The following is a 9,300-nucleotide window of genomic DNA, read 5'->3' on the forward strand; positions in this document are numbered from 1 at the left end:
AAACACCACACTAATGATCCAATCTTAAAGGAGAGAAAACCATCTACACAAGGAATAAACAGTTGAAATCAAGATCGAAAGAGACTTACCAAGTTTCTGATTTGGATCAGAGACGTAGATGACGAGCCTAGGAAGAAGAGACAACAAGCAGAGATGAGGCGAGAGGCGATGACAAAGAAGTAGCTAACAGCGTCCTGCGTGAAGATTGAACATAACGAGATGGGGACATAGGGTTCTAAACTTTTTGATTTTTATTAAATATTTTTACTTTTTTTTTTAAATTGTAATTTTATTTCTCTTTTTACAAAAAATGCCAAAACGTGTCCAAATACACTAACCGCGTGTTGGATTCGGTCAAAATCACTTGTCTCACTAGTCTACGAGTCCAAAAAAAAATTTAACCGCATCGGAAACACAGCGAACGACGTATTGGTGTCCGACAAACATTTTTCCAAAAAAAAAAAAAAAAAAAAAAGTGTCCGTCGTTCAGAACTATTCGCTAAGCGAAGGAAGCACTGACTCTGACTCAACGATAGAGAGAGAGAGATAGAGAGAGAGAGAGAGAGATGGCTGAATACGAAGAGAGATATGAAGGGAACGGAGAAGAAGAAGAGCTTCACAATTCTCATGGTCATGCTCATGCTGATTCTTCTCCTCAACTTGGTGACACTACCCACCTCGATCTCACCGATTCCAAATCTCGCGTATGCTTTCTCACTCTATCTTCCATTATTTTCACACCATCGTTTGATTAAAGTTATTTTTTTTTCTTCATGTTCGTTTATAGGCAGTTTAAGTTTCGTACAAAATTAGGGTTTTCGATGTATTCTCACTTTTAATCTCTCTGCTGGGGTTTCGGACGAGGGTTTTACTGTTTTCCTTGTTTTGAATCGAAGCAGGATAAAGAAGTTCCTTTTTCTTTCTAGATTCGTGTGCAGAACTAAAGATGTGTAGGTTGCGTGAGATTTGGTTTAGATTTCGTTTTTGTTTGTTTGTTTGTTTGCCTTTCTATGTATAGAATTTCCCCAACTAGTTCGGTATAAATATTATGTTGATGTTGATGTTGTTCATGTTTGATAATTTAAGTGTGTCGGTAGAGATGTGTAGGTGGTGGTAAGGTTTGTACTTTGGTTAACTATGTACCATATATAGTGGGCGTTTTCTTACAGTATAAATATTACGAAAATGTTTGAGGGCTCTTTTTTTGTTTATTTGTTGTTTTTATTTGAACCTAAGGAAGTTGAAGTCTCTCGTGTTTTGTTTTAATTAAAATAAGTTGGTGGAAGTATTTGATTTCTGAACAAAAAATTGGGTGTTTATCCTTATTTTGTGTGGTGTTTTCACACGTTTCATTTAAATATAATAAGAATAAAAAATTATGGAAACACTAGATATGGGCTGCTTTATGGTGTATTTTATATGCAATTTATTCTTTGCAGGTTTGTTTTCTGTCGCATGGTATTTGTGATTGTGATTTGTGCATACCTATTGGTTGTACTTGTATGCTCAGTATATTACTGACTGTGAAGCATATGTATTGCTGTAATAATTATTTTTCACCTTACTTTTATATGTATCACTGCTATTATCATGTTTGAAGATATGAGTTCGTTTATTTTCTGTTAATCTTTTGATATGTATATGTCTTTTGGCAGCATGGATCTCGTGATTATGACAGAGAATCTTCCAGAATCAGAGAGAAGGAGCGAGAGAAGGGGAGAGAAAAGGAGAGAAAAAGAGAAAAGGGGAGGGACAGGGATAGGGAGAGAAGTAGGGACAGGGATACAGAGAGAAGCAGGGACAGAGATAGGGAGAGAAGCAAAGATAGGGAACGAGATCGTGATGGGGAGAAGGAAAGGGACCGGGACAGGGATCACCATCATAGAGATAGACACAGGGACCGTAGTGAGAGAAGGGAAAGGGGGAGGGATAGAGATGATGATGATGATTATTACGGAAGTCGGGACTTTGATAGGTAAAAGTTTATTTGGGATATTAATTCCTTGTATCTGAAGTGGTGCTTGAGAATTTTCATCAGCATCAGTTTTTGAATAGACATTCTTGTTACATTCAATCCGTCGTCTTGCATAAGAATTGACATTCTTATTTCCAAAACATTAGCAATGTCTTTATTTTCAATAAATTGTTTTCTATTCATTTTCTTTTTCAATTTTTGTCTGAAATTGTTTGGTGGTACAGACGAAGGGATTATGATAGAGGGGATAGGCATAAGCGCAGGTCTAGGTCTCGATCTAGTTCACGTACAAGGGCTCGATCTGAGCATAGATCAAGGTCACGTTCTCGTTCACGCTCAAAGAGGTAGGTTGAGGAAAGATCCTTAACATTCAGTGTCTAGATTTGCACTAACATATAATGGATGTGATTGCCATTTGGGAAATTCTATGTTCTGTTTTGTAAAATAAAATAGTTGTTATGTGCAACTGGAACTAGTATAATGTTGTACATGCATGTGGAAGAGAGAAATAATTTACATAGTTAATTGAAAAGCCATTTTATTTCCAATACATCTGTAATGATTTTAATTTAAGGGAATGCTATAATTACATCACCTAAAGTATGGCCAAATATTTGGGATACAGGTAATGTTAATGTTTATGTTGAAAGTATGACCAAATGATAGTGACCTCTATCCTTATTTCAAGTATTATAGGTGACGGGAGGCTTCCTTACTGTTTATTGGTACATTTCAAAAACATCCTGTTTTGAAATTGTGTTAGATGCAGATAGTTTTACCTTATATTATTTATTGATACATGTTTCATGAAAAGTAACATGCATTATTGGAATACTAACTTAATTCACGTACAGCAAAAGGACTAGTGGTTTTGATATGGCTCCCCCTGCTTCTGCAATGTTGGCTGGTGCTTCTGCTGTTGCAGGTACATTCACTCATGTATATATTATGGAATTTTTCAATATTAACTGCTTTCTTTCTTTGTTGGTTGTAGTATGGAAAATTCATATCAAATTGCATGGTGTTAACTTGGTAAGCTATGTTCAGTTACTATCTGAGTATATAGCTCTTTGAAGACTGGTTTTCGATGGTGTGTAATTTTGTCTTTCTTTTTTACTTAGTGATATAATTCTGGAACTAAAAGATGCTTTGGTTTTTTGTCTTGTGTTTGGTGTTTGTTTGTTTTTTTCTCTGTCTTGTCTTATGTTCTAAGAAGGCAATGTTGGGCTACTAGTCCCACTGTGCTGACAATGGGCGTGAGCCGACATCTGTAGCTTTTATATCCACGGAGGAATCAATGGTGGGTCTTGTTCGTGTACAACTGGAAACTATTACCTACTTGGTAGACTTGCAAATATTATCTCTAAAGCTTGTTTACGATGTTCCTTTAATCTTATTGATATAACATATACGAGGTTAAATTATGCTTATACTCAGGCAAGTTGGAGCTAAAGGAGCCATTTGACACCTATATAATAGGATTCCTAAAGATGAAAATAATGAGTTTGTTCTGAGATGATATATACCTTTTATTTGCAGGCCAGATCACTGGGGCAAATCCTGCAATTCCGGGAATTTTTCAAAATATGTTTCCATTGGCTACAAATCAGGTATGTTCATTTCTTTATTCACAACTCTGGTTATGCAACTCAATGTTTTTATTAATTTCCCTTTCTTTTTGTTTCTTTGTTTTTTAAGATGCAGCAATTTAGTGCACTCCCTGTCATGCCAGTTCAGGCTATGACTCAACAGGTATAAAAAGGCTTCAGTTAGATGAGGATTACCTTTTCCTTATAGCATTACTTATTCGGTTATTCCTAACTTTGGCCTTTCTTTGAGGTACCAAATATTCAGGCTACACGACATGCTAGGCGGGTTTATGTAGGGGGCCTCCCTCCTACAGCCAATGAGCAGGTAATATAGAATAGCTCAGGATGATCTTTCCCTATTATTTTCTGAATGAGAATGATGGAACCAGAAAAATAACACTGAAATTATAGAGATAATGGAGGCTATGCCTCTTTTACATACACTAATATTCAGAAAATAAACCCCAAGAAATCTCAACTCCCCCTCAAACCAAATACCTAGGCTCAAGAGTTCCCTAGAGATCTCTCAATTTCCCCACTAAACCAGTATTGAATACATGCATGCCTAAACCCTACCCTCAGATCACCCTATATAACAACATTTCTCTCCTCTAACTAACTACTATGGACTATTTTGCATTGCTGGACTTGGGCCCACTTGTCATAGCCCAACAATACTCCCCCTCCAAAATTCACCTTGTCCTCAAGGTGAAGGGAGAGATCAGGATTTTTGCCACTAAATTCCACCAGGATACCATTGCTTGAAGCATGTTAAACAAAAACCGTGTGATTGCGTGTTATCAATCGGGTCATAGGTCCACCTCTGAAATTCACCTCCGCGTAACTGCAGTTCAGAAACATTGGGCCTTCTCTGGTTCACATGAGGCCCCAAATGGGTTTCCACACAGCCCATTATTTTCCTTTATGAAATTCCCATTTTGCCTCCCTAAGTGGATTAAGTTTCTTGTTCCTGTAAAAGTTGGCTCATGTCTTCCATTGCTGATTAATGGGCCTTGCCCATAGCTTCCCTCACCAGAAGCCCAATTAGTAAGTGCAAGCCTATTGTGGAAGCTAACCCCAAATCCTGACCTGTAATTTGATCGCCTCAACGATACTCCGATCCGTTCTCTTCTCTTCTCCCTTTCTTTCTCCTTGGTCAGTGATCTTCTCCGGTGAGCAGCAAAGTCGATGGCCTGAGCTCCTTGTGCCGCTGTCCTTGCCACCGTTCGTGATCGTTGCCACTGTTCGCGCTCAGTCTCTGTGCTGGTTCCAGATATGTGCGCGCGTTGTCCTTATTCCAGATCTGACTTGGTCTTCTTCAACCTCTGATCTTTCCTCTTCATCGATTCTTCTGTGCTGGTTCCAGATCTGTACGATTCTTCTTCTTCCTCTTCGCCTGTTGCTGTTTTTTTGTCTTCTACATCGCTGATCTGTTTTTCTTTGTTTCCTTCGTTTTTTTTTAATTCTTCTTGTTTCGTTTTCTTCTGCCTCTTCGTTTTCGTCATCCCTTTTTTTTCTTTCTGCAACGTCATTGACATCCTCTCCTGCTTCGATTTTGTCCACTTTAATTTTTGTTTTTTCTTCATCGATTTTTTTTTTGTTCTTTTTCTTCTTCTTTGGCTGATGCTACTGTTTCTCCGATTGCTTCTTCTTCTTCCATGGTGCTTAGACCTGCATCTGCATTTACGTTCTTTTTTTCTTCCTTTTTTTTTTGTTTCTTTGATTTTGTTTGCTGTTTCTTTTTCCTCCTTTTTTTCTGGATTATTCGATAATCCAACGTCATCTACTATACAGATCTCAGGTATATATCTCCCTATAAATGCTCTATCAAAGCTCTGCCAACTTACATGAAAACTAATCCCACTCCAAAGTTTGTACCAGCTGAGAGCACTACCTCTCAATCCCTTCACAGCCTCATTCAACATATCAGCTTCTTGAATTTGGTTTGCTTGAAAATGTTGTTCAAGCCCGAGCAACCATCCCCAAGATTTAATTCCATCTTCTCCTCCATAAAATTCTGGAATCAAATTTTTTTTTTTTTTTTTCAGATCTGACTCAGAAGCGCCCGCTAGATCGGACATGCTCTGATACCAAATTGATGGAACCAGAAAAATAACACTGAAATTATAGAGATAATGGAGGCCGTGCCTCTTTTACATACACTAATATGCAGAAAATAAACCCCAAGAAACCTCAACTCCCCCTCAAACCAATTACCTAGGCTCAAGAGTTCCCTAGAGATCTCTCAATTTCCCCACTAAACCAGTATTGAATACATGCATGCCTAAACGCCATCCTCAGATCACCCTATATAACAACATTTCTCTCCTCTAACTAACTACTATGGACTATTTTGCATTGCTGGACTTGGGCCCACTTGTCATAGCCCAATAGAGAATAGCTAAGGTAGTTTGGTTATCTGCTAAATTGCCTATTTGTGAAATAGTTTCCCATTTTTCACCACTTGATAAAGCTTTTTAGAGTCTGTTACTAGATGCTCTTCATGTGCCTTACTTTTGATGCTTGTAATTTTTGTGAAATGTGTAGCTTCTGCTGACATAAAATCAAGTGGAGAATAAACTGGATAATATTTTTAGCTGGTTTTATTTGTGATAGTTTTATCTTTTTTAATCTTTGTTTCTGATTGTTATACTGCAGTCAGTTGCAACTTTCTTCAGTCAGGTTATGGCCAAGATTGGAGGAAACACTGCTGGTCCAGGTACATTATAATCTTAAATGAATTGTGCCAGTTTGCTGACATTATAATATGCCTAATTGATTTGATTTTATTTGTTCAGGTGATGCAGTGGTAAACGTTTACATCAACCATGATAAGAAATTTGCCTTTGTCGAGATGAGGTCTGTTGAGGAAGCTAGCAATGCAATGACTTTGGATGGGATTATTTTTGAGGTATCTTTTTATCTAACAACCTAAAGCTTGGTTTCCTTTTTTTTTTTTTTTTATTGAGGATGCAAGTATATCCATTGGTGTTTATCCGAATTTCATTTTCAATTCAGGGGGCACCTGTTAAAGTCCGGAGACCTACTGATTATAATCCTTCTCTAGCTGCCACCCTAGGTCCAAGCCAACCTAATCCAAACCTTAATCTGGGCGCTGTTGGTTTAACCCCTGGGTCAGCTGGTGGACTTGATGGTCCTGATCGGATTTTTGTGGGTGGACTTCCTTATTACTTTACCGAAACACAGATCAGAGAGCTTTTAGAGACCTTTGGTCCTCTTCAAGGTTTTGATCTAGTTAAAGATAGAGAAACAGGAAACTCAAAGGGTTACGCATTTTGTGTTTACCAAGATCTTGCAGTTACAGATATTGCCTGTGCAGCTCTCAATGGAATAAAAATGGGAGATAAGACTCTTACAGTTAGACGAGCTAATCAAGGTGCAAACCCACAGCAGCCTAAGCCTGAGCAAGAGAGCATTTTCATGCATGCACAGCAGCAGATTGCTCTGCAGGTCTGATTGGATTGTATCTTAGATTTTATTTGTTACCAAAATCTTTGGTGCACATTGTTAAAATTTTAATTGCTATATACTTTTGATTTCTGTAGAAACTAATGTTACAACCAGCATTAGTGGCAACAAAGGTGGTGTGTTTAACTCACGCAGTTTCTGCTGATGAGCTCAAAGATGATGAGGTCTATGAAGAGATTCTTGATGATATGAGAAAGGAGTGCTCCAGATTTGGTAATTTATCATTTAGTTTGCTTATCTTTCACTTCGAACTATAACACATTCAAATTAATTTTCTGTGTTATTTATTTGTTTTACAGCCATTTGTAGTCCCACATTCTCTCATAACGAATCAGGCCTAACTTACAGATCGAAGCCTCCATAACCTTCTATCTTTGTTCACACATGCTTTTTCCATTGCATGTTTTTGAGAATTTATTTGCATATCTAACTTTTTTTTGTTTTCACAACTCAGGTACTTTGGTGAATGTGGTGATCCCTCGTCCACAACCAGATGGTGAACAGTCCGCTGGAGTTGGAAAGGTTTGTAATAGTGACATTCTTCTGGAAATTCAGTCTCACCTTTCTTCTCCAGGCATAATTTTTTTGTTTATTGTTTTTTTATTTTGCTGTCTTGTGCAGAAATGAATATGGAGTTTTTATTTTTATTTTTTTGCCGATGGTGGATTGATGTAGTTGTTTGAAATTATAGTATATTTGAGGAACTGAGGATTTGTCAGAAATCACTAATGGAAAATGAACTTGTTAAGTTGTGGGTGATTGCTTATAGATATGCTTTGCTTTTGGGTAGCAATACTTCGCACATGCTATAAATTGTGATCACATGCTATAAATTGTGATCATACGAAACTATTTTGTACTTGCAGGTGTTTTTGGAGTATGTTGATGTCGATGGTGCTACAAAAGCACGTGCTGGATTGAATGGTCGTAAATTTGATGGAAATCAAGTAGTGGCTGTCTTTTATCCAGAGAACAAATTTGCTCAGGGTGATTATGAAGGCTAGTTGTGTTTGTCACTTGGATTGTATCTTAAAGATTTCTTAGCAAGGATTATCTTTTGCACTGTTTAACCTGTAAGCTGAGTTGTTGGGTTTAGTACAGAAACTGTTCTATTAAGGGTGGGAGTAGTAAGAAAGTTATGATGGAAAGTCTGTTAATAGATTATTTACTAGTCTTTATGGATATATCTGGTCGCTTGAGAAATTCTTTATGCGCTTGAGTGAGGTTTGTTTTGCAGTGGATTTTTGCATTAATCAAATTAAACCTGTTGACTAGTGGATCTTTTCACTTTTGTATTAATCAATTTCTTTAAAACCTATTTACCAAAAAACCGTGTCGTTTAAACCTCAAGATTTTAAGCTGAAACTAGAATATTACCGTGGCAAAAGAAGTAGCATGTTTTAAGACTACTAGATTATAATCTCAAAAATTGTTTGAAATGCTTTCTGCGTAAGTTTTAGTTTTGTTATATATATATATATATATATATATATATAACAAAACTAAAACTTATGCAGAAAATTTCAAATTGAAACTAAAGTTTTTCAAAATTAGCTTGGAAGTATTATGGTTCAAGGTAGAAGCCATGCATGTAACGAAGCAGCTAACGAATAGAAGAGAAAACGGGAGAAAGAGAAGAGGGGGAGAGAGTGTGGGGAAAGTAGAGAAGTGAGTGAGTAATTGGTCAAATTAGAAAGTTTTATACGTGCTCTACTTAATAAAGCTTAAGAGGGATGACTCAGTAAATGAGTTACTAATGGAAGCTTAACAATAAAACAAAATAATTGGAATCTAACCAATTTTGGACTAATTAGTAGCTAGGTATCTCCTACCTATAGAAACGTTGTATTGTAATAAACCTGAGGTAAAAATGTTGATCAACACTAAAATGGAGTCGTTTATTTGGTAATTGGTATCCCTTGTTTGTCAGGAATATCAACGAGGGCACGGGGCAGGTTCAATGGAGTGGACTAACGAGAATTTCTTATAAGGAATGTTGTATTAAGTGGTCATTTCCACTATAGGTTTGCATGAAATAAATATTATGGTGTAGTTTTGAGAAATAGCTTGGGGCTTGGGCAATTGGGTTCTGGCTTTCACGAAGAATCTTGGAATAGGCACTACCTTGGCTTAAAAATTGCTTAGGCAGTGGTACAAAACAATTTGGATGAAAGTGATTCTCCATATCTTCTATGTAGCCCGTTTATTTAGCCTTTTTAAAAAAAAGCAACTTTTATATTTTATTTA

The 9,300-nt window shown here is 36.9% G+C and overlaps 1 protein-coding gene across 13 annotated transcripts; it reads left to right on the plus strand.

Annotated features, from left to right (window-relative positions):
• Window positions 1–416: 416 nt before the first annotated feature.
• On the plus strand, window positions 417–8,289 carry LOC133286171 (splicing factor U2af large subunit B-like). 13 transcript variants are annotated; one of them, XM_061483582.1, is made up of 14 exons: window positions 418–704; window positions 1,656–1,975; window positions 2,200–2,319; window positions 2,830–2,900; window positions 3,515–3,585; window positions 3,674–3,727; window positions 3,830–3,889; window positions 6,223–6,283; window positions 6,363–6,373; window positions 6,419–6,475; window positions 6,583–7,035; window positions 7,131–7,266; window positions 7,508–7,575; window positions 7,920–8,289. In XM_061483582.1, exons 1-14 carry the CDS (start codon window positions 567–569, stop codon window positions 8,055–8,057), a joined length of 1,758 nt encoding a protein of 585 aa, XP_061339566.1. In that variant the 5' UTR covers window positions 418–566; the 3' UTR covers window positions 8,058–8,289. The 13 variants fall into 13 exon arrangements, with proteins under 13 accessions (XP_061339585.1, XP_061339566.1, XP_061339573.1 ...); XM_061483589.1 differs by having other exon boundaries at window positions 1,656–1,770; window positions 1,837–1,975; window positions 3,515–3,573; window positions 6,363–6,475; XM_061483596.1 differs by having other exon boundaries at window positions 1,656–1,723; window positions 1,796–1,975; window positions 3,515–3,573; window positions 6,363–6,475.
• Window positions 8,290–9,300: the final 1,011 nt, after the last annotated feature.

This window comes from Gastrolobium bilobum, unplaced genomic scaffold, assembly GCF_033153095.1.
Source record: "Gastrolobium bilobum isolate Gb01-03AN ecotype WA unplaced genomic scaffold, APGP_CSIRO_Gbil_v1 utg3566, whole genome shotgun sequence".
NCBI lineage: Eukaryota > Viridiplantae > Streptophyta > Magnoliopsida > Fabales > Fabaceae > Gastrolobium > Gastrolobium bilobum.